Source organism: Chiloscyllium plagiosum, unplaced genomic scaffold (assembly GCF_037043375.1).
Source record: "Chiloscyllium plagiosum isolate Xiang-an unplaced genomic scaffold, Cpla_swu_hap1 HiC_scaffold_10, whole genome shotgun sequence".
NCBI classification, from domain to species: domain Eukaryota; kingdom Metazoa; phylum Chordata; class Chondrichthyes; order Orectolobiformes; family Hemiscylliidae; genus Chiloscyllium; species Chiloscyllium plagiosum.
Genome location: NW_028270148.1, coordinates 49989363 through 50014344, shown reverse-complemented (window position 1 = coordinate 50014344; position 24982 = coordinate 49989363). Strand labels below are relative to the sequence as shown.

At 40.2% G+C, this 24982-nt stretch overlaps 1 protein-coding gene across 2 annotated transcripts in view; it reads left to right on the top strand.

The window, feature by feature from the left end:
* LOC122552824 (potassium channel subfamily K member 2-like) overlaps positions 1-24982 on the top strand; it is a 187463-nt gene that overhangs the window by 109684 nt on the left and 52797 nt on the right. For both annotated transcript variants that reach the window (XM_043695809.2, XM_043695808.2), the window contains exons 3-4: positions 21275-21392; positions 23468-23628. In XM_043695809.2, coding sequence (XP_043551744.1) covers positions 21275-21392; positions 23468-23628 — 279 coding nt within the window. The remainder of the gene's footprint in view (positions 1-21274; positions 21393-23467; positions 23629-24982) is intronic.

Here is a 24982-nt window from a genome sequence, read left to right as displayed (position 1 = left end):
GCAAAACTCCAGTTGCTGGAAGGCTTTCCTTTTAACTGTTTTTACTTTATAGCTTTCAATGCGTATTTTTAATGTTACCAAAATATCGAATGGAAACAATTTTGCTGTACTGAAGGTAATTGTTATTTCTATTGTTATTATGCTGTGAAAGTGTCATATGGCAACATCCCTATCTAACTCACTGCTGCATAAATGATACTTAAAGACCTAAGCAGGCACTCATCCAGATTTCAGTGTGAATTGCCAGTTGCATGTGATGTGATTGTATCACATTTTAAAAATGCACATTTCTTCCAGTATTCCTTTTCTTTATGTGAATTCCCTACATCTGGGTGCTATGTGTTTTGGCAGCCAGCCAATTATTCTTGAAGTAGTCCTCTTAAATGAATGCATTTTATCAGCTTTGCTCCATGCTGAGCAATTATTTCATCTATACTGGAAGCCACTATGTCTTCATTGTCTGTGATAAATGTAGGGCTCTTCTCACAACTAATTTGATATAGACCCATTTTCTTGCTTTAATTTTATGCACTTCTATATTTTGTAACTTTGTGAATGCTATAATTGTCATGCAAAATTTCCACAATGTGATAACGATTTGCATGAAAGCGTTTCCTCTCATTTTTCCCTGCATATCAAGGAAAGAACAACAATGTCAACAACTTGTATTAATTTGCCACCTTTCACATTCACTTTAAAACATCCCAAAGTGTTGGATGTTATGAAATGCTTTGCAGCCAAAAATCTTCTTTTGGAGATGTAGTCACTGTTATAATGTGGGCCAATGCAGCAGCAAGTTTGCTACAACCAAGTCCCAGAAATAGCAACTGAATAATAGTAGCCAGATAATCATTTTGTAAGTGTCGATTGAGATATTGGTCAGGATCTCCTCACTCTTCAATTTGTGCTACAAGCAGCTAGGATCTCAGTTTAGCATCTCATCCAAATGAATGTACTTCTGATAGTACTGTACTGGAGTGACAGCCTAGATCGTGTTCTTCACCTTACTTTATAGAAATAACTTTACGTATTTGTAATTATTTTGAACACCATTATCAAATCGCCATTTCGTATTGACACTGGCTATCACAAATTAGTTCAAATGTCATTTTGAACAAATCCAAAATATATTTCTTTCAAATCAACTATTTATGATGATATTGATTTGGAGATTCAGATAAGAAACTAAAGTAAATTAAGGATCTAGAAATTGTTTCATGCAGTATTACCTCAGGCTGAGTAACAGAGACAAACCACCAGTTCCCTGTTGAAGGAGCAAATTACTGCAGATACTGGAAATCGCATTTGCTTGCTCTCTCTCCATGGATTCTGCCAGACATGCTGTGATGTCCCAAATTTTTTGTTTTCAGCTCCCTGTTGAATCAGAGAGTCATTGATGGGTATTGGGTGATATGTTGCTAGCTGCTTCCTATGTGGCTGCCATGGTCTTGCTGCAGTTATTAGGTGCAAGGTGCTACAAATATTGAAATACAGAAAATGGGTGCATGAATAGGCCATTCAGTCCTTCCAGCCTGCACTAGCATTCAATATGATCAAGACTGATCATGCAATTTCAGTATCCCATTCCCATTTTCTCTCCATAGCCCTTGATCCCTTTAGCCGCAGCTCTTGAATATATCTAACAAACTGGCCCCAACAGCCTTCTGTGGTAGAGAATTCCACAGATTCACAACTTCCTGAGTGAAGAAATTCTTCCTCATCTCAGTCCTGAATGGCTTACCTCCTATTCTTAAACTGTGATGCCTAGTTCTGGACTTCCCCAACATCGGGAATAGTTTTCCTGCAGCTAGCCTGTCCAATCCCATCAGGATTTTATATGTTTCTATGAGATCCCCCTCATTCTTCTTAATTCCAGCAAGTACAAGCCCAGTCAATCCAGTCTTTAATCATATGTCAGTCTTGCTATTCCAGGGAATCAGACTGGAGAACCTTCGCTGGGCTCCTTCAATAGCAAGAATGTCCTTCCTCAGACTAGGAGACCAAAATTGCACACCAAAATACCCAAGGTGTGGCCTCTGCACCAACTGCATCAAGACACCCTTACTCCTCTACTCAAATCCTCTCGCTAAAAAGGCCAGCACGCCATTAGCTTTCCTCACTGCCTACTGCACCTGCATGCCAATCTTCAGCGTCTGTTCCACCATGACATCCAGGTCTTGTTGCACCTCTCCTTTTCCTAAATTGCCACTGTTATGGTCTAGGTCAGACCACTCAAAATATTCTTAACCAGGCAGCCAGACCATAATTCTGCAATTTGTTTTGGTAAGTGTACAGTGAAAATACCTGGAGTAAGTTAGCGAGGTTGACTACCAGGTTTTAAAACAGATAAAACTTTATTCACAAAATTACAAAATGAAACACAAAGAACAGAACCAGGAACCCCTACAGAACTCAGTCTATCCAAACTAGACTTTATTATGCTGTTCTGAATATACACAACAGTCCCACTAAGCAAACCCCCTTTAAAAGATAGTACAAAGGGAACAAATGCTTACAGATTGAAGTTAGAAGGGCAGAAGGAGAGAGAGAGCCCCTGTTTCCACACAGCTTAATGTTAAACTCCCAACTAGTTCTGGATTGAACTGCTCAGCTAGAGAGCTGACCAATCCCCTTTCATTATACAGGTCACTTCTAAAACATGACCACTTTGGCCTGAAGTTTCATCTGTTTACATATAAACAAAAGGCCTCTCAAAATCTTTTTCATCTCTGTATCAAACTAGTCTAATAGGAGCCCGGCCCATTTACGACCTCTCTAAAAAAAATCAAGGACACAGTATCCTTGAGAAAAGGAACAGCTTTTAGAAAAACAGGACCAGCTTTGTGACACCATCCTCCTTTAAAAAAAAGAACCGCCAGTATCAAAAGATGGCTTCATTTTTAAAACCCTTCAAAAACCCAGTTAGCAGTCAGAACACACATATACACTATACTAACTATACACATGCAAACATGCACAACCACATGCAAATTCAGACTGTGGTACACCCACCACTGAACACCTCCATTTCTCATTTGAGCCTTAATAATGCATTGGCAATCATGTTTTCGCAATCTGCCACATGCCAATTGTCAAATTGAATGGATGCAACAACAAGCTCCAACTAAACAGTCTGGTATTTTGTCTTTAAATCTTTCCACAAATGTCAATGGCTTCTGATCAGTGTATACGATTGTCTCAGATGCATTGCTGGGAATAGAAACACTGAAATGTTGTAATGCCAACACCAAGCTCAAAGTCTCTTTCTCCACCGTTGAATATTTCTCTTGATGAATGTTCAACTTCCTGGAAAAATACCCGATGGGTCTTTCTATTCCCTCGCCATCCTCCTGCAGGAGCACCACACTGACACCCACATCACTGGCATCAATAGCCACCTTGAAAGGCTTCGTGTAATCTGGTGTGGCTAATACTGGAGCAGTGATTAACACAGTTTTTAGGCTGTCAAATGCTTTTTGACAGTTCGCTATCCACTGAAACTTCTTGCCCTTTTTTAACAATTCGCTAAGTGGAGAGCCATACTGTTAGCACAGACATTCAGTAAAATCCACTCAATCCCGAGAACTGTAGCACTGCTTTTTTCATTGACGGTGTGGGAAATTCCCCAATTACTTTCATTTTCACATCCCGTGGTGCCATTTGTCCTTGCCCAATAACATGGCCCAGGAAGGTGACTTCGCTTTGGCAAATTCACTTTTAGCTAGGTTTACCACCCAAGCCTGCCTTCCAAAGTCGATTGAACAAGTCCAATGAATGTGTAAATGTACCTTTCATGAGTGACTAAAAATCACCAGGTTATCAATATACACCACACAGTTGGGTAACCTGGCAATGACCTTATTAGATAGTCTCTGAAATGTGGCTGGAGCATTTTTCATTCCAAATAGCATGACTTTGAACTGATATAGTCCATCTGGCATTACAAAAGCCGATATTGCCTTTGCTTTCTCGGATAGAGGTACTTGCCAGTCGCCTTTGAGCAAGTAAAACTTGGAAATGTAAGTTGCTTGTCCCACTTTTTTGACACAGGCCTCCAGCCATGGAATTGGATATACATCAGTCTTTGTAATGACATTGACTTTGCGATTGTCCACATATAACTGTTGGGTACCACCTGGCTTTGGCACCATGAGTGTGAGTGAGCTTCAGTCACTGTAACTCACTTCAATTATGCCACCTTGGAGCCTGTGTTCTCTCTCCTTCTGAACTTGTGCCAACTTTAGAGGGTTATGCCTATAAGAAAGTTGCTTAATCGGAACAGCATCTCCTATATCTGCATCATGCACAATTAGGTTAGTACTTCCCAGTTTATTTCCACATATCTCCTCATGTGATAGTAATAACTCTTTCAGGGCATTTTGAGTTTCTTGTGGAAGATAACTCGATAAATTATCCCAATTTTTGACAACTTCCTCATTATCCAATTTGATTTGAGGAATGTCCAATTCAGAATCCTCTGAACTTGGTTCTTCCTTCTGTGCTGTAATCGTTAACACCTTCTCCTTTTGCTTTCCTTCCCTATCAAAGTACGTTTTGAGCATATTCACATGACACACTCTGTGAGATTTCTTCATGTCTGGAGTCCTTATCAAGTAGTTCACTCAATTTCCTTGCGATTTCATAAGGTCCGCTAAACCTTGCTTTTAAAGACTCACATGTCACTGGAAGTAACACCAATACCTTATCCCCAATTGCAAACTTGTAATTTCTTATCTGCTTCCTGTTTCATTGTATGCTGTGATACTTTCAAATGCTGTCGAGCCAACTCTCCAGGTCTAATTAATTGTTCTCTAAAATTTGACACATAGTCCAAATGAGTGGTCTCTGAATTCTGACTTATTAATTTCTCCTTAATCAATTTTAACACTCCTCTTGCTTCATGCCCAAAAATTAATTCAAAGGGACTGAATTTGGTAGATTCATTCAGTACATCTCTGATCGCAGAAAATACAAATGGAACTCCCTTATCCCAGTCATCTGGATAATCCTGACCATAAGCCCTTAACATGGTCTTTGGTGTTTGAGGCCATCTCCCTAGTGCTCCCTGCAATTCTGGATGGTGCGCAGTAGATTTGAATTGCTTTATTCCCAAGGTATCCATAACCTCCTTGAATAGTTTGGATGTGAAGTTTGATCCTTGACCTGACTGGATCTCTATTGGTAGTCTGTACCTCTTAAGCATTTTAAGTAATTCTTCTACAACCCTTTTTTGCTGTGATGTTGCATAATGGGATTGCCTCTGGAAATCTAGTTGACACATCCATTATTGTTAATGAATACTTATTCCCACTTTTTGCTTGAGGTAGGGGACCTATGCAATCAATTAATACTCTTGTGAACAGTTGCTCAAGTGCTAGAATAGGTATTGAAGGTGCAGGTTGTATTACTACCTGTGGCTTTCCAATTAGCTGACATGTATGACACATCTGGCAAAATTCAACTGCATCTTTGTGCAGTCCAGGCCAGTAAAAAATGTCTTTGTATTTTAGCTTGTGTTTTCCTCACCATAAATGACCTCCAAGTGGTAGTTCATGCACCACCTGCAGCACCTCCTTTCTGTACCCTACTGGCAAAATAATTTGATGAATCCTTGCCCATTTCTCATCTGCTTGAATGTGTGATGGTTTCCATTTCCTCATTAAGACATTATTTGTTAAATAATAATACACAGGGATAAATTCGCTTTCCTTCTCTGTATATGCCTTTTGAATCAACTGTTTTAAGTTCTCATCTTTCTGTTGTAACTCAATCAGCTTAGCAGAGCTGAAAATAGTTGCATGTTTACCAAGTTGCTCCTGCTCAATCCCACTTATCTGATTGAAGAGAGTTTCTGATAAAGCTATGTCAGCTTCCTTACCTGTGCCTTTTGATCTCTCCTGCTTCAACTTGTGCCTCAGTGATCTTGTGATCACACAATCTGGGAAAATTTCTGGATAAATATTCTTCATTTGTTCAGTTGCCTGCACCTCCACTGGTTTTTCAACCAAAATAGGCAGCATGCTATATCATTTGCGAGGACAAATTCTATTTCTGGAGTTGACAGCTTGTCCAGTACTCCTACCACAAATTCTCCACTTTTCTCTGGACTCTGTAGCCTCACTTTACATAACTGAGCGCTTTTTGTCTCACCATGAATTCTTGTTACCAATACCTTTCTGGCAATAGTCACTCAGGCGTACGTATCTCCTCATTCTTCAGCATTACAGACTGAGAGGACCCTGTTCCCTTAATATTGTAACCTCTTTGCCTACTGCTCTTGGCCTATGTAAATACATTTTACCCTTGCATGTATATTTTTTAAGCAGATTGGACACTTCCTTCTTAATCAACCTCTGATTATCTTGTACACTCTGAGGCAGTTTCTGACTTCTCTTGTGCTTTTTGTTACTAGCCCAATAAAACTTGTCTGGTTTTCCTAAATCTTGCTTTCTCCTAGCCCACTAACACTGTAATTTTATGTGGCCCCCTTTATTACAACGAAAACACTTCTTTGTCCCCTACAAGGGTTTCTTTTTTACCCTGTGGTAAATTGTCCTTATGATCTTCACTGAGATCTACCTTGCCCTTTCCACATGAGGATTTCTCTTTGCCCCAATTTCTATCCCTCATGGGCTGAAACTGAATCTGGAAGCCAAACCATGTTTTATGGAGCAGCTCATAATCACCAGCCACTTCAGCTGCTAACCTTGCTGTTTTAACTCTCTGCTCTTCCACATAGTTCATTCTACTTCAGGCAGTGAATATTTGAATTCCTCCAAAATAATTACTTCGCTAAGGACACCATAGGTTTGCTTGATTCTTAAAGCTCTTACCCATCTATTGAAATTACTCTGTTTGATCCTTTCAAACGCTATATAAGTTTGACCAAGGTCCCTCCTTAGGTTCCTGAAACATAGCCTATAGGCTTCTGGTACAAGCTCATATGCACTTAAAATGTCTTTTTTCACCTCCTCATACTTCCCAGAAACCTCCTCTGATAGTAATGCGAATACCTCAATAGCTCTACCTACAATTTTTGTTTGGATCAACAAAACCCACATTGCCACTGGCCACTGCATCTATTTAGCCACTTTTTCAAATGAGATGAAGAAGGCTTCCATATCCTTCTCATCAAATTTAGGTATTGTTTGAACATACTTAAACAGTTTCTCATCAGGCTTTCACCCACCATGGGTTTGCTCATCCCCATTCTCTTCCTCACTAGACTTACCTTCAGCCTTCATCTCCATCCTTTTAAGTGTCAGTTTTTGAAGTTCAAATGTTCTCTCATTTTCTTTCTCTTCTGCTAAAGCTCTTCGTTCTTTCTCTTTCTCTTTTGTTTTTAACTGTAACTCAAACTGTTTCATTTCTGCTGCCCTTTCCTTATAGAACATTGAATATAGAACAATACAGCGCAGAACAGGCCCTTCGGCCATCGATGTTGCGCTGACCTCTGAACTATTCTGAGCTCGTTCCCCCTACACTATCCCAAAATCATCCATGTGCTTATCTAAGGATTGTTTAATATCTCCCGAATGTGGCCAAGTTGACTACATTAGCAGGTAGTGCATTCCAAGCCCTTACCACTCTCTGCGTAAAGAACCTGCCTCTGACATCTGTCTTAAATCGATCACCCCTCAATTTGTAATTATGCCCCCTCATACATGCTGATGTCACCATCCTAGGAAAAAGACTTTCACTGTCTATCCTATCTAATCCTCTGATTATCTTGCATGTCTCTATCAAATCCCCCCTTAGTCTTCTTCTTGCCAATGAGAACAGGTTCAAGTCTCTCAGCCTTTCCTCATAAGACCTTCCCTCCAGACTAGGCAACATCCTGGTAAATCTCCTCTGCACCTTTTCCAATGCTTCCACATCCTTTCTGAAATATGGGGACCAGAACTGTACACAACATTCTACGTGTGGCCGCATGATAGTTGCAGCATGATATTACGGCTCTGGAACTCAATCCCTCACGAATGAAACCTAACACACCGTATGCCTTCTTAACAGCACTATACACATGGATGGCAACTTTCAGGGATCTATGTACATGGACTCCAAGATGTCTCTGCATATCCACACTACCCAAGAATTTCCATTGACCAAGTACTCTGCCTTCCTGTTATTCTTCCCAAAGTGCATCACATCACATTTAGCTGTATTGAACTCCATTTGCCATCTCTCAGCCCAATTCTGCAGCTCAAGCTATTTCATTTGCAATAGAATTTTTGCCATCTCTACAGATTTTGATGGTTTCTCCAGCAAGTTTAAATGCTGAGCTATTGCTGTAATTATCTCTCCTTTCCTCACAGAAGCAGGCAGTTTCAATTCCAGCTTCTCTGCTAATTCCCCCAGCGTAGTCTTATCCACCTTTTGCAAAACTTCCAAAGTGACCACATCCACTTCCAGAAAACTTTTGGCGACTGAAAGAGCCATTACTATTCAAAGTTTGTGAGAAGATTTGTAGCTCGGGTGCTCGTTGTTGTGGTTCTGTTCGCCGAGCTGGGAATTTGTGTTGCAGACGTTTCGTTCCCTGTCGAGGTGACATCCTCAGTGCTTGGGAACCTCCTATGAAGCACTTCTGTGATGTTTTCTCCGGCATTTATAGTGATTTGTCTCTGCCGCTTCCGGTTGTCAGTTCCAGCTGTCCGCTGCAGTGGCCAGTATATTGGGTCCAGGTCATTGTGTTTGTTGATAGAATCTGTGGATGAGTGTCATGCCTCTAGGAATTCCCTGGCTGTTGTCTGTTTGGCTTGTCCTATAATAGTAGTGTTGTCCCAGTCGAACTCATGTTGCTTGTCATCCGCGTGTGTGGCTACTAAGGATAGCTGGTCGTGTCGTTTCATGGCTAGTTGGTGTTCATGGATACAGATTGTTAGCTGTCTTCCTGTTTGTCCTATGTAGTGTTTTGAGCAGTCCTTGCATGGGATTTTGTACACTACGTTGGTTTTGCTCATGCTGTGTATCGGGTCCTTTGTCCTGGTGAGTTGTTGTCTGAGAGTGGCTGTTGGTTTGTGTGCTGTTATGAGTCCTAGTGGTCGTAGTAGTCTGGCTGTCAGTTCAGAAATGCTCTTGATGTATGGTAACATGGCTAGTCTTTTGGGTTGTGGCACGTCCTCATTCTGTTGTCTTTCCCTTAGGCATCTGTTGATGAAATTGCAGGGGTATCCGTTTTTGGCGAATACATTGTAGAGGTGAAGCCACGTTACCATACATCAAGAACATTTCTGAACTGACAGCCAGACTACTACGACCACTAGGACTCATAACAGCACACAAACCAACAGCCACTCTTAGACAACAACTCACCAGGACGAAGGACCCAATACCCAGCATGAGCAAAACCATCGTAGTGTACAAAATCCCATGCAAGAACTGCTCAAAACACTCAAAACACTATATAGGACAAACAGGAAGACAGCTAACGATCCGCATCCATGAACACCAACTAGCCGCGAAACGACACGACCAGCTATCCTTAGTAGCCACACACGCGGATGACAAGCAACATGAGTTCGACTGGGACAACACTACTATTATAGGGCAAGCCAAACAGACAACAGCCAGGGAATTCCTAGAGGCATGGCACTCATCCACAGATTCTATCAACAAACACAATGACCTGGACCCAATATACCGGCCACTGCAGCAGACAGCTGGAACTGACAACTGGAAGTGGCAGAGACAAACCACTATAAATGCCGGAGAAAACATCACAGAAGCACTTCACAGGAGGCTCCCAAGCACTGAGGATGTCACCTAGACAGGGGATGAAATGTCTGCAACACAAATTCCCAGCTCCCAGAACCACAACAGCCATTACTATCCCAAGCTTTGTCTATCCAACCAAACACCTGAAATAAAGACACTAGCACCTACCACTCGCTGTTTAAAATCCTGCAAAGAGCCCCCAACCTCTTATGGACTAGGTCAGACCACTCAAAACATTCTTAAGCAGGTAGCCCAGACCATAACTTTGCAATTTGTTTCGCTAAGTGTACAATGAAAATATCTGGAGTAAGTTAGCAAGGTTGACTACCAGATTTTAAAACAGACAAAAATTTATTCACAAAATTACACAATGAAACACAAAGAACAGAATAAAGAATTCCTACGGAACTCAGTCTATCCAAGCTAGACTTTATTATGCCATTCTGAATATACAGAACAGTCCCACTAAGCAAACCCCCTTTAAAAGACAGTACAGAGGGCATAGATGCTTACAGGTTGAAGTTAGAAGGGCAAAATGAGAGAGAAAGAGCCTGTTTCCACACAGCTTCCTGTTGAACTCCCAACTAGTCACTAAAGAGCTGACCAATCCCCTTTCATTATACAGATCACTTATAAAGCATGATCACTTTGGCCTAAAGTCTTATCTGTTTACATATAAACAAAAGGCCTCTCAAAATCCAAATCATCTCTGTATGAAACTACTCTAATTGGAGCCCGGCCTGTTTACAACCCCTCTGAAAAAATCCAGACACAGTATACTTGAGAAAGGAACAGCTTTTAGAAAAAAGGGACCAGCTTTGTGACATCACCATTCAGATAATACCCTGCCTTTCCTGTTTTGTGACCAAAGTGGATATCCTCACATTTATTCACATTATTTTGCAATTTCCAAATATTTGCCCACTCTGCCAGTGTGTCCAAGTCAACATGCAGCCTCTTAGCATCCAACTCAAAACACATTCTGCCACCCAGTTTAGTGTCATCTGCAAATTTGGAGATATTACATTCAATTTCTTTGTCCAAATTGTTAATGCATATTGTGAACAGCTGGGGTCCCAGCGCTGAACCCTATCCATGTCAATACATTACCTTGGAAACCACGAGCTTTAAGTTTCCTTACAATCTCTTGTGTGGAACCTTGTTAAAAACATTTTGCAAGTCCAGTTACACAACATCTACTGATTCACCCTTGTCTGCTCAACTGGTCACATTCACAGAAAATATTTGTCAAGCAAGATTTCCCTTTCCTGAATCCATGCTGATTTGGACTGATTCTGTCACTGCTTTCCAAATGCTTAGTTATTACATCCTTAATAATTGACCCCAATGTTTTTCCCACCGCTGATGTCAGGCTAACCAGCCAATAATTCCCCATTTTCTCTCTTCCTCCTTTTTCAGTCCAGTCCATTGAAACTCTGCCACAGTCTACAGAATGCTGGAAAATGATCACCATGCTGTTTCTAGGGCCACTTGCTGAAAAGTGCTCTAAGATACAAAGCATCATCCCATTGATTTCCCTAAGACCATTTCCGACTAATAAGGGTTTCCTTCAGATCCTCCTTCATGCTTGACTCTCTGTCCCCTAGCATTTCCAGAAAGTTATTTGTGCCTGCCTTAGTGAAGACAGAATCAAAGTATTTGGTCAACTTCTCTGCCATCTCTCCATTGTCCATTAAGAATCCACCTGATTCTAACCACAAAAGACCTACATTTGTCTTCACCATTCTTTATCTCTTCACATAACTATAGAAGCTTTTGCAGTCAGTTTTTGTGTTTTCCACAAGCTTACTTTCATATTCTATTTTCCCTTCCTAATTAAACCTTTTGTCCTCCTCTGCTGAATTTTAAATTTCTCACAGTCTTCAGGTTTGCTGCTTTTTCTGGCCAATTTATATGCCTCCTCTTTGGCTTTAACACTATCTCTGATTTCCCTTGTCAGCCACAGTCGAGCTCCCTTCCGTTTTTTTACTCTTAGGTCAGATAGGGAATTGTTGAAGTTCATCTATGTATTCTTTAAATGTCTGGCATTGTGTATCCACCATCAACCCCTTCAGTATCCTTGACTAGCTTATCCTCGTCAGTACATGCCTCATACCATCAAAGTTAACTCTCCTTAAGTTCAGGACCCTAGTCTCAGATTTAACTCTATCACTCTCCATCTTAACAAAGAATTTTATCATATTATGGTCACTCTTCCCCAAAGAATCTCATACCACAATGTTGCTAGTTAATCCTCTGTCATTACACAATAGCCAGTGTAGGATGGCTTGCTCTTTAGTTGGTTCCTCGACATATTGGTCAAAGAAACCATCCCTCATACATTCCAGGAAATTCTCATCTGTTGCATCGCTGCCAGTTTGGTTAGTCCAATCTATATGTAGACTGAAGTCACCCATAATAGCTGCTTACCCTTGCTATTTGCATCTCTAATTTCCTGTTTAACAAAATCCCCAAACTCACTACTACTGTTTGGTGAGCTGTACACAACTCCCATGAACGTATTTTTCTTTTTGGTGTTCCACAGCTCCACCCTTAACAGATTCCACATCATCCAGGCCACTATCCTCCCTTAACCAACAATGTTACCCAACCTCCCTTTCCTTTCTGTTTATCTTTTCTGAAAATTGAATAATGCTGTATGTTGAGTTCCCATCCTTGGTCAACTTGGAGCCAGGTCTCCATGATTCCAATTACATAATATCCATTTATAACTGTCTGTGCAGTTAATCCATCCACCTTATTATGAGTGCTCCTTGCATTGAGACACAGCGCCTTCAGGCTTTTTAAAAAATATTTATTGCCATTTTAGAATCATGGTGTAACCAGGCCCTTTTTAATTTTTATCTTTGGGCTCTCTGCCTTCCAATTTCACTTTTCCCCTTACTGCCCTTTGTTTTGGTTATCACTTTCCTTCCCTCTGACTTCCTGCATTGGATCCCAACCCCCACCATATTAGTTGACACCCTCCCCAATAGCACTAGCAAACACTCCCCTTGGACATTGATTCCTATCCAGCCCACATGCAGTTAGCTGTCAGTCATAATTAACTGGTGCACTTCCCACGGCTAAACCACTAGCAAACAGAGTTCTCTTGCCAATCAGCACTCTCCTCTCATACAATACAAATGTTGCTTTCCCTTTATTGTAACTCCCATAAATTGTCCTGATGAATGCAGCATGAGAAATTTTGCCAAAATGTGTCTTTTTCAGCATTGCTTAATTATTATAATATATTGGAAGAGAGCAAAGACACTTCTAATGCAAGTACAAATAAGACATTAAATTTGCATATCATGATTAATATACTCTTTGTTATTCACTATCTTCAGCTATGGTTTGTTAACTTTTTCAATGACTATTGTTATTACTTAGTTGTAGATGAGAGTTGGTGTAACTGAGATTTTTTAAAAAAAGTGAAATGAAGATGTTAAAGAGTTTTCATGATATTTAGATTATATAAAGAGTACTCTGAAGAGCTCTGCATGAAGAAATTTTCCATGCCCTCTATGAAGACTTGTGGTCAGTCTGCACATGAAACATCACCTGTTAAATGTTCCTGTGGCACAAAATAATTTAAGTCACCTGCTAATTTCAACCAGCCACAACCATTCTGGGTAAAATTACTCAGGGCTCCATCACAAACAACAACAGAAAATCCTGGAATGCCATCACCATTTACTTTAATCAGACTATTAACATCTTTTAGGAGAGCACTTTGTTAAGAATGTCAGGTAACAATGTGACATTCATGCAATTTTTATGTAATTCTGTATCAGTTGCGTATTTCTCTGAAGGGAAAGGCTACATTCCTAGCATGTGCTGCTGGCCAGCAATTTGTAACCCCACAGATGTCTACTGCACCCATCACTGTTTTACTGAGCCCTGGATCTGTTTATCCACTCAACAGTGTGACAGCCAGTCTGCTGGATGTTAGCAGTTCATAATGTCCAAAGAGATTTAATCTGATCCTCCTGCACCTCAGCAACCCACAGACTCTGACAATCAATGCACAATTTGATGTCTAATTTGAAAGTAAAAATATATATACAAGGATTGAATAATGTGGTTTTCCAACAATGCTACAGCCTGCTCCTAATAAGTAGTCAGTATGCATGACTGATATGTGTCTCCTACTATATGGGTATCATGCAAAAGCTTTTATAACAGGTTTATGGGCATTACATGAACGGTGTCTCTCAGGTAACATAAAACAAAAAAAAACAGATGATGGACCTGCTGATATTATCCTGTTAAAGTTAAGAAAAGGGCTTTAAGCTTGTACATAGAAAAAGGATTGAGAGAGTGGGAAATATTTTGAGACCACTGCCCATCATCTTTCCAAATAAATTAAAGCCTAAGTTGAAGTGCAGCATCCTATTAAACATAGTGCTTTCTGGTTGTTAAAAAACATTAGACCTTGTAGTGCTGCAACCACTGAAATAATTGAGCTATAGAAATTAAGTAACTGGGAAAAATATATGCCCATTAATTCTGGTTATAATATCATTTGCCACCTCAGTTTTTGTGCATTTCTCATCTATAATTCTGTTCTATTATTTTAATCCTCTTGTTAATGGTTTTAATTAATGTTGCCAACTGTGTAGTATTTCCGTGGGCTTCAAACGTTAATGTTAAATACTATTTTGCCCTTCCTTTATTTGGAACACTTCTTTGAGCTTCACTCAGTCTCCGGCAACTGTCTGTGTGGAGTTTGCACATTCTCCCTGTGTCTGCGTGGGTTTCTTCTGGGTGCTCGGTTTACTCCCACAGTCCAAAGAGGTGCAGGTCAGGTGAATGGATCAGGCTAAATTGCCCATAGTGTCCAGGAATGTGCAGGTTAGGTTGGTTAGCCATGCAAAAATGCAGTGTCATGGGGATAGGGTCAGGGGTGGGGTGGGGGGGGAGGCGGGGGAGCTGGGTCTGGGTGGGATTCTCTTTTGGGGAAGGGGTGTGGAGGCCTGCTTTCACATTTTAGGGATTCCATGATTCAATGATTCATGGCTACAAAGAAGGCCACACAGTTTTGCTTTTCATTTAATTTGAACAAAATAGGTGCTCTGCGTTTCTTGTGCTCTCCATCGATGACTTGATTTATCAGAAACATCAAGAAGGCTTTTGAAGCATAGTGATAGTGTCCCTATCTCTGAACTACCAGGTCTGGCTTCTAGTCCCACTGCACTGGCAGTGTATAATAACATCTTGGAACAGGTTGATTAGAAAATATCTATGAGGAACATCAATTAGCTGACACTATTTAAAAACATCCTGTATCTCTTGAAGGGGCGGTGCAATTTAAATTCATGAAACTGTCATTGAAATTTCAGAAGACGACTTAGGACAGCAACAACTGCAGGTACTTACTAATACCCTCCTCTAGCACTCCCACTCCCAACCTCCTTGTAAGAACTAGGGGCAGGAGTAGGCCTTTCAGCCCCTCTGCCATTCAATACGGTCTCAGTTTGGCCTCAACTTCATTTTCCTTCCTGCCCTCCGTAAAGTTGTTGCAGACATACCTGACCATGGGGCTACTGTCTCATTAGAGAGTAATGATTGGTGGTTGTTTAACTTGAGGGTCAACAGGCGTCTAGTGAGGGTAGGAGTTAAGGAGGACAGACCTTTATAGTAACCTCAGTCAATGTGGAATTGAGCCTATGCTGTTGGCATCACTCTGCATCGCAAACCAGCCATCCAAGCTAACCAACCCTTTCTCCAATAAGCCTTCAATCCACTGCTAATCAAAAAATCTGTCAATCTCTTCCTTAAATTTACTAAATGTCCGAGCATCCACCACACTCTAGGGTAGTGAATTCCACACATTCATGGCCATTTGAGAGAAGTAATTTTGCCTCATCTCTGCTTTAAGTCTGCTATCACTTCTCTTAAGACTATGACCTCTCATTTTACATTGCCCTATAAGAGGAAACATCGTCTCTCCATCTACTTTGTCAATCCCCTATAGCACTTTATTTACTTCAATTAAATTTCCATTTGTTCTTCTCAACTTCTAAGCATAGATATAAACTGCTCCATTTCTCTTTGAAAGACAAACCCCTCATCTCTGGAATCAATCTAGTGAACACCCTCTGAACTGCCTCCAATGCAACTACATCCTTCCTCAAGTAAGGAGATCAACATTGTATGCAATATTTCAGGTGTGGTCGCACTCCTGTATAATTGCAGCAACAGTTCCCTATATTCCTTTAGCAATAAATGCCAAAATGCCATGGTTGTCTAATGCTAATGTGAGAATTATAGAGAAGATAATTGGCTGAATGAGAAAGCCATTTTAACTGCCGGATAGTAGGAAGATATTCCAGTGAGGAAAGAGGCACAACAAGCACCATTGCCTCCCCCTTTAAGTCAGACACCATCCTGAATTGGGAATATATTGCTGTTCATTCACAGTTGATGAATTCAAATCCTTGAACTTGCTTCTAACACCACGAAGGCTGCACCAACGCCTCAAGGGCGACATCAGTTCAAGAAGGTGGCTCACCATCAGCTGTTCAAGAGCTGTTAGTGACAGGTAATAACTGCTGGCTTTGCCAGTGATGCTCACATCAAATGAATGAATCAAAAAGAACCAGTTTTCTACTGGTGGTAGCAGACCATGACTTCATTGCTAAAATATTTAATGACTTCATGACTTTCGGCATAGCCAAATTATCCCTCCTCAGCTAAGGAGAGGAAATCTGCACACAATATTCTATATGTGGTTGAATCAAGGCCGTGTACAATTGTAACATGACATCCCTGCTCCTGTAGTCGAATCCTCTTGTAATGCAGGCCAACATACCATTTGCTTTTCACTGCTTGCTGCACTTGCCTGCTTACTTTCAGCACCTGTATTCCTGATGAAGGGCCTTTGCCTGAAACGTCGATTTTACTGCTCCTCGGATGCTGCCTGAACTACTGTGCTTTTCCAGCATCACTCTACTCTAGACTCTGCTTACTTTCAGCGATTGGGGTACAAGGACATCCAGGTCTTGTTGCACCTCCCCTTTCCTAATCTATTGCCATTCTAATAATAATCTGTCTTTGTTCTTTGCTACCAAAGTAGATAATCTCTCATTTATTCATATTGTAATTCATCTGCCATGCATTTGCCCACTCCCCAACTTTCCATATTATACAGAAGCATCTCTGTATCCTCTTCACAACTTAACCTCCAACCTAGCTTTGTGTCATCTTCAGACTTAAAGATATTACATTTAATTTCCTCATCTAACTTGTTAATATATATTGTGAATAGCTGGGTTCAAGCATTGATCCCTACAGTCCCCCACTAGTTACTGTCTTCCATTCAGAAAAAGGCCCATTTATTCCTGTCTGATAGCATCACCTGTCTAATCTTAGAGGGAAATGTAGCTTTTATTTATTTTGTTCTTTGTTTTCATTGTTACTGAATAAAAGTGAACTTTTCAGCCATTTGAAGGCTTTCCAGTAAGTGACACTCCCACATTGAACAAAACAAAGCTACACAGGGCATTAGAGAATGTGTACTATTCCAGTCAGGATTCTAAAATGATGCAAAAGGAGGGTGTAGTATGTATCCTTAATAGCCAGACATTTATAAAAGTGCCATGGTATCCTCAGAAAAGTTTTTCGATCATTCCCCTTCTGCTATGTGAAGGGCCGTTCCTAGCGGGCAATGCTTGACCTTGTGCACATCTGGACTTTAAAAATGGTGCACGTGCCAGGAATGCTGGGAGGTCCCAGCAGCGGCAAATACCTCTGGTTGCTGAGCAGACGATTGTGCAAGCTGGGTGATAGAGAGGTGTGGTGCTCAGCTAATGAGGTGAACCTGCAGAGAATAAGTTGAGAAAACACACGGACAGAAACCCTCCATGAAGCTCGCAAACATTGACAACCAATTTCTGGTAGAATTTAGCCTGAAGTGTCAGTGCGAGCTGAAGGCAGTGGCGTGAAATGAAGTATGGGAGATGTTGGTCATGAATAGAGGAAGTGACAGGAGCCACAGGTAGTGTGCAGCTAAGTGCATAGTATTGAGAGTCTTTTGTTTGGATGTGTACTGTCCGACTCGCAAATAATGGGAAACACTCTCACCACTTAGCTTTTCCCCACAAGCTCCTTCTAGCATGCGACAGGAGACATCACCCTTTCTGCAGTGCACAGCTGCTTCGAACAGCTCAAGTGCCCTTTAGAGCAAGCCATCACATTATCTTCTCACCGGACCTCAAGGCAGAACTTTACCATGGACTTCAGGCCCCAAATCTGGGACCTGCCAGTGAATTTCCTGCGGGCGGCCTTTTAATTATCCTCCTCCCTGCTTGCGATCCAACTAAAGATGGTGGGTGGCCTCTTGGAGTTGTCAACACAATCTCTGTGTAGGCAGCTCTGGAGCCCATACAGCATCACCATGGAGGACTGCATGGCAATATTCAACTAAGAAAGGCCGGTCAGTACATAGAGGCTTCGGAGATTAGAGAGAAGTTAACAGCACACTTTATCAGTAACCTGCCCAATGCCATTGCTTAAAATGTGACAAAAAAGCAGCTCAGTATTCACTATCGTTTCATCATGCCCTAGATTTTGCATTAAACAAAAGTGAAATATGCAGCTAGTCTTTGTGAGTTCCTGTCTACTTTTCCTTGCTAACGGTCCAAAGAAGCTCCTTTTTTTTAACTTACATTAAAACGGTTACATAATGTAAGTTGTCTTTGTTAAAATGGGATCCCTGAAATCTTTATCCATGTCCTCTTCATCAGGGCTGGCAAAGACCTGGGCTGTCCCTGACACTAATCCTTGCTCCTGCACATTAGGCTTGTGTGCAGTCCTCTGCCTCATTCCCTAAGACAATGAAGTCTGTGTGCAATCCTTTTTACCTCATTCCCTAAGACAATGAAGTCTGTGTGCAATCCCCTCTAACTCATTCCCTAAGACAATGAAACTCTGAGCTGTTCAGTTCAAGTGATGCTGCACACATGACGGCGAATTGAATTACTTTTATTGTCACAGTGAAAAGTCTACAAGTCACCACTTATGGTGCCGTCTTAGATGCAAGGTTCCTAGGTACAAATTCTTAAGAAAAAAAACTTAGAAAATAAAGAAATTAAAAACTTAAGCACTGCAGGTTGTAGGAATAAATTAGAAAAATAAAGGAATAAAAAGTTCAGAACAACATTCCTTCAAACCCAGTCCACACCGGCACCTAGCCTCCAGTTCATCGAGCCTTCGCTCCAGACTGCACTGGGGTTCACCTCAAGGTTCTCGGGGCTGGGCGATCACTCTGGAGTCACCTCAAAGTCGGAAGTCCACATTGGGGTCACACCAGGCTGAAAGACCATCATGGGCCACTGAAAGATCACCACATCGAAGGATAGTCCTCCTCTGCAGTGTTCTTCAGTCGGTTATTGCTGCTGAGAAGGACCTGGAGCAAAGAGAAATATTTCGAGATTTAACTTTGCACTGAGAAGCCAGATATAAGGAAATGGCCAGTATCAGGTTGCAGCTTGGCTTAGTCAAGTTGTGTGATAAAGTTTTCCAAATATTTTCCTTTATTTTCCTCAAAGCCTGCAAGTAATAGTAAAAACCCTACTCAGAGAGTGCCTTTGGTCTCAAAATCAGCTGACTCCAGTTCTCCCGGCCACAGGGTAGAAGGTATCACTTGGGATACCCTGTGTAACATTAAAATCAGGTGGATTTCTGCAAGAAACAAATATAAACAGTCTGTGTGCATTTCCATTGAACCAATTCTTAAATAAAACTGTCACAAGTGTTTCTCCTTCTAATCAATGAAGTTGCCAACAGAAATTCATATATTTACAACAACTTGAATAATTTGGGAATGTGAATGTGCGAATTGCAACTTTTTGTTATCAAGATATGAAAACAAAGTCAGGACAGAACTGCCCAATTCTTTCATCTTGAGGTGAAAAATCAATAAAAGCAGAATTTATATCAATATTAAAAATAAATGATCATTTTATGATCAATACGTTTGTTAAAGCAGTAGAGAGCATTTTCAACTTGTGATATGGCCCATGGAATGGATATTGACAAATATGGCAAAGTAGCAGAAAGATGTTTTTATTTTTTATTCAAATATATTAATTTCGAAGGTTTGACAAAATTGTGTCACATATCTGCTGCATTAAGGATTGAGCTGACTTTACAACCATGAGTGAAATATCAGCTTTGAGTTTCACTCTGCATTTAAACTACTTTTGAATATATTTAGCTATGACTTTGGTTCTGGTCTGAATGCAAAAATGAGAAGCAAGTAAAAAAAAAATTGTCTTCCTAATCTCTGCTTTTAGAGTCTCTGGCAAGTTTTATTTTTATACTAGCTGTGCGCAATTAATAAGACCATAAGACCATAAGACATAGGAGTGGAAGTAAGGCCATTTGGCCCATCAAGTCCACTCCGCCATTTAATCATGGCTGATGGGCATTTCAACTCCACTTACCCGCATTCTCCCCATAGCCCTTAATTCCTTGTGACATCAAGAATTTATCAATCTCTGCCTTGAAGACATTTAGCATCCCGGCCTCCACTGCACTCCGCGGCAATGAATTCCACAGGCCCACCACTCTCTGGCTGAAGGAGTGTCTCCGCATTTCTGTTCTGAATTGACCCCCTCTAATTTTAAGGCTGTGCCCACGGGTCCTAGTCTCCCCGCCTCATGGAAACAATTTCTTAGCGTCCACCCTTTCCAAGCCATGTATTATCTTGTAAGTTTCTATTAGATCTCCCCTTAACCTTCTAAACTCCAATGAGTACAATCCCAGGATCCTCAGCCGTTCCTCATATGTTATACCTACCATTCCAGAGATCATGCGTGTGAATCTCTGCTGGACACGCTCCAGTGCCAGTATGTCCCTCCTGAGGTGTGGGGCTCAAAACTGGACACAGTACTCCAAATGGGGCCTAACCAGAGCTTTATAAACAGTGCTTTTATATTCCAACTCTCTTGAGATAAATGACAACATTGCATTCGCTTTCTTAATCACAGATTCAACCTGCATGTTTACCTTTAGAGAATCCTCGACTAGCACTCCCAGATCCCTTTGTACTTAATGGTTTTAAAGCTGCTATTTTTAAAATCTAAGAGTTCCTCTGATCACAGCAGTGTTATTTTTGTCATATCTCACATCTATCTTGTTCACTCTAAATAAAGTTGCTAAGTTAATGAATGGTGTTGGCATTTCGATACTTTTATGGCCTGACTCTACATGAAGCAAAAGTTGCAAATGTGCTTGCTAAAACATTTTTACTTTGAACATGTAATAGCCACCCAAGAGGGAAAAGATTTTAATGCCATTACGTCAGACTAAATCTCAGGTATCAATCAACCCCCCAAATGGAAAAGATTCTGAAAACTATGGGAGGGAAAGAGATAAGAACAATGAAAACAAATCATGTAAAATAAAATCAGTTGAAGTGTTTTTCGAATAAAACATGGTGGTGTTACTCAGGTCTAATTATGTCAATACACTAAAGAATTATTATGAATGTCTTGCTTTGGATGATTAATAATGTTGCACGATTACTGATGTATTCTTTTCAAACTGACAGCATTTGATGGAAGCTGTAAATGCAGGTGTTAACCCTGCAGGGAATTCTACCAATCAAACCAGCCACTGGGACTTGGGCAGTTCCTTCTTCTTTGCAGGCACCATTATAACCACCATAGGTAAGACATTTATAATAAATCTGGCATTGACTGTTCATGATTTAATTATGTCCAACATATTCATTTGAAAGAAATGCATCTTGAGATTCAAATAATTGGTACATTGAAACTTTAGCAAAATCTGCAAACTTGCTGATTCTTGTACATTGAGCTACATTTCATATACTCTATAGTGCATTGCTTACTATTCTCCAATTCCTTCAGGTAATCGGCAATTTATATTGTTTAACTAATATTTCATAATACTGTTCTTGTGGTTATAGACACAGTTCATCTAACCTATTACATATTAAAAACATACCTTTAACTTTGGGCAATAGTACTAAATTGGCAAGCTTAGATCAACTGCAAATAATCCATTATTTCAGATCTTAATTTGCCCTGAAGTCAAGGAAATGCTTAAATCACTTAACATCTGCTGAGCGGACAGGCAAGCTAACATTTCAGGAATCGATACTTGATCAGAATTGAAAGATATTACAGATATATAGCATTTAAAAAGGAACAGAATGAGGAGAGGGGAGGGACAAATTAAAATACTTGAATGGAATAGAACAGACTGATAAAGTGCTTGAGTACAAAACAGGAGAAGCAGTTCATTTTTAGAACTTCCATTTTTTTGGTTTTTCATTGACCTTCCTGGTTTTTGTTACAGGATGGGACTGCACCATGCCACTTGATATAGCATAATGGGTATCTTGATGAGTAACCATAACTTTGCTCCTGCTTTTGTTTCTATCCAACCTACTAACATAACATAGGACAATCACATTTATCTAATTTTGCTGATTGAAATAGCCCCGTATCACATCAGTCCTGCTGACCATCTGCCCTTATGCTCTCTGCTGTTCTGACCTTGATGCCTCTTAAAAACCTGACCATATTTTCCTGATGATTGTCTCAAACCTTTGTCTCGTGACCTCATGACCATCAACCTAATGTCTTTGGTATTGCTCTGATGTAACATCTGTAACACTTGAAACTGACAGTCCTGCTTAACCTCTCCATGATGGAAGCTCCAGAGTTTTCCCAACAGTCCTGCCAATGCTATACCTCTGCATCAACCTCTGTGCACCTCATCTCATGGCTCTGTTACTAATCAGCCAGATAGCCTTCCTGAATGCTGACCTAATTACTCAAGAGTCAGCTAAATATTTTGTTTAGATTTTCTCTTACTATTCACCTGCAAAACTCCAAAACAATTCTGCTCGATTTTCAGGTTCTGGGTCAGCTCTTCACCTAATTCCCTGCGTGGCAGCTGCAGCTCAACTTCCTTGGAATTGTTATGCAGATTCACAATCCTTTTTACAAGTGTTTATTTGGAAGGAAGTCTTCAATTGATCATCCCTTCTCTCTTCTCTGATTTTCCCTGATAACTTTGCCTGTTCAGTCCTCCATCCTCCATGCCTTTCACTTTCCTTTTCCGTCCTTTCCTTTTCCCAGACCATACTTTCTGATTGAATTCAAAATTTAATTTCTCATCTACCTTAAATGAACTGATCTCAACCATGGCAGTAATCAGACAAAATAATTAACTTATGCCAGAAGAGTAAAATAATTTAGGGAAACCTATTCTGGTCATCTGAATCCCCATTTATATGGAACTTTCTGAACACAATATTGACTGAGATGTGTTGAGACACAAGTGAAGAATTGTCAGATGGGAGAACAGTTGGAGGTTTTCTGGCACATGTATAATTTCAAGCCAACTGAAAGGAAGGAGGAGTGAAAAATAACAACAAAAAACCCAACAGATGAAAGAAATGATATCAGCAAAATTCTTCATGGAGAGTTGAAACAACCTTGATTAATAAATGATGTATGATCATCCTATTGATTTCAACCTGCAAATATTTAAACTCTAACATGGTAACAGTGATATTATAAGGAAACAAGATTCATTTGTCCAAATATAAGATGTGTTTTTCACATGCAAACATTTTGCACCTTTTTCTGTTTGTCTTCAGAGACACAAATTGTCACACTGCATTCCTTTAAATAATCTAAGACTTATTGCAACTGCAAAACCTTGTGATAACTTATGTGTAATTCAGTTTGATCTTATTTCCTCCCAGGTTTTGGAAAGATCTCTCCAACTACTGTAGGTGGAAAAATATTCTGCATCATTTACGCCTTGTTAGGGATTCCGCTGTTTGGGTTTTTACTTGCTGGTGTTGGTGACCAGCTAGGAACCATATTTGGAAAAGGAATCGCTAAAGTGGAAGATGTATTCCTCGTAAGTTACACAAGTGTACTTCGTAATAAATGAATGCAAAACTATGAAATAACATGTTAGATTTTTATCACCTTTTTTGAGTGTTAAATTCCCTAGGTGACATTTAAAGTCCATGCATACTTAATATTATCTAGAATGTCATAGAATAATATTTTATTTAAATAATGAGGATTATCAATTTTTGAAAATTAGTTTTTAATAGCTTTTTGACAAAGTGATGCACATAAACAGGGACATTTTAATAGAAAACTATTGACAGTTAAAAATCTTCAGAATTTTACACAGGATTTGCAGTTGTACATTTTGCCTCTATACTGTACACAGGAGTGGGAGTTTATATATGACTTTACATTTATTAACAAGTTAATGAGAAGTGAAATAAAAAAAAGAAAACAAGTTCTGCAGCAATTCTACAGGGGAAAAGATAAAATGTTTCTTGATGGGATCACTAACAGGGAAATGCCAAAGGCTGTTATGATGGTGTTCAGAATGTCGAAGAGAAACCTGGCAATAAGGCATTTCTCTGCAGATAAATAAACTGTTGAAATGCTTTCTGTAACTTACCAAGAAGAGGACTGTGAAAATGAGGTGAGAACCATAAAACATGCCTCTGTAACAGAGGATGGCTAATGTTTCAAATGATTAATCCCTCTTAAGCATATGAAATGGAAGAGAAGAGCAACTTCCCCTCCCTGACTAAAGGCAACCTTAATATAATTAATGGCTTCAACACAAATGAGATGGGAATGTTAAATAGGATAGAGGGAATCAAAAATTAGATTCCCAAGATAGATGGCACTTTTCTCAGAGTACTCAGAGAGATGAGTTTTGTGAGGCATAGTTGGTTACTAATGGCGTACCTTATGGGTTTCCTAACTAAAGTAGTGCATCCTCCCAGTGTAGTCTTAGCAAAAGGAACCAATAAGTTCACATCCGGTTCAGAATTACTGAAAGGCTCCTGATATCGAGGTATCTTTTGACTTTAACAATGTGGAATCCAAGTGACCCTGCTTGGGGCTGCTAACCATCTGCCAGTGCCTCTAGCCGCTTTCAAAATGCATGAAGTGCACTTTTCTCATTCATGGGATGTGGGCATTTCTGGCTGGGACAGTATATATTGCTGGTTCATAGCTGCCCTTGAGAAGGTGGTGGTGAGGTGCCATTTTGAACAGCTGAAGTCTATTTGATGTAGACAGACCTACAATGCCACTCAGGAGGGAATTCCAGAAACTCTGATGTATTCAATATCAGGATAATCAGTGGCTTGGAGAGGGGATTGCATGTGGTGGTGTTCCCACATTTCTGCTGCCCACATGCTTCTAGATAGTAGTGTTCATAGAATTGAAAGGTGTTG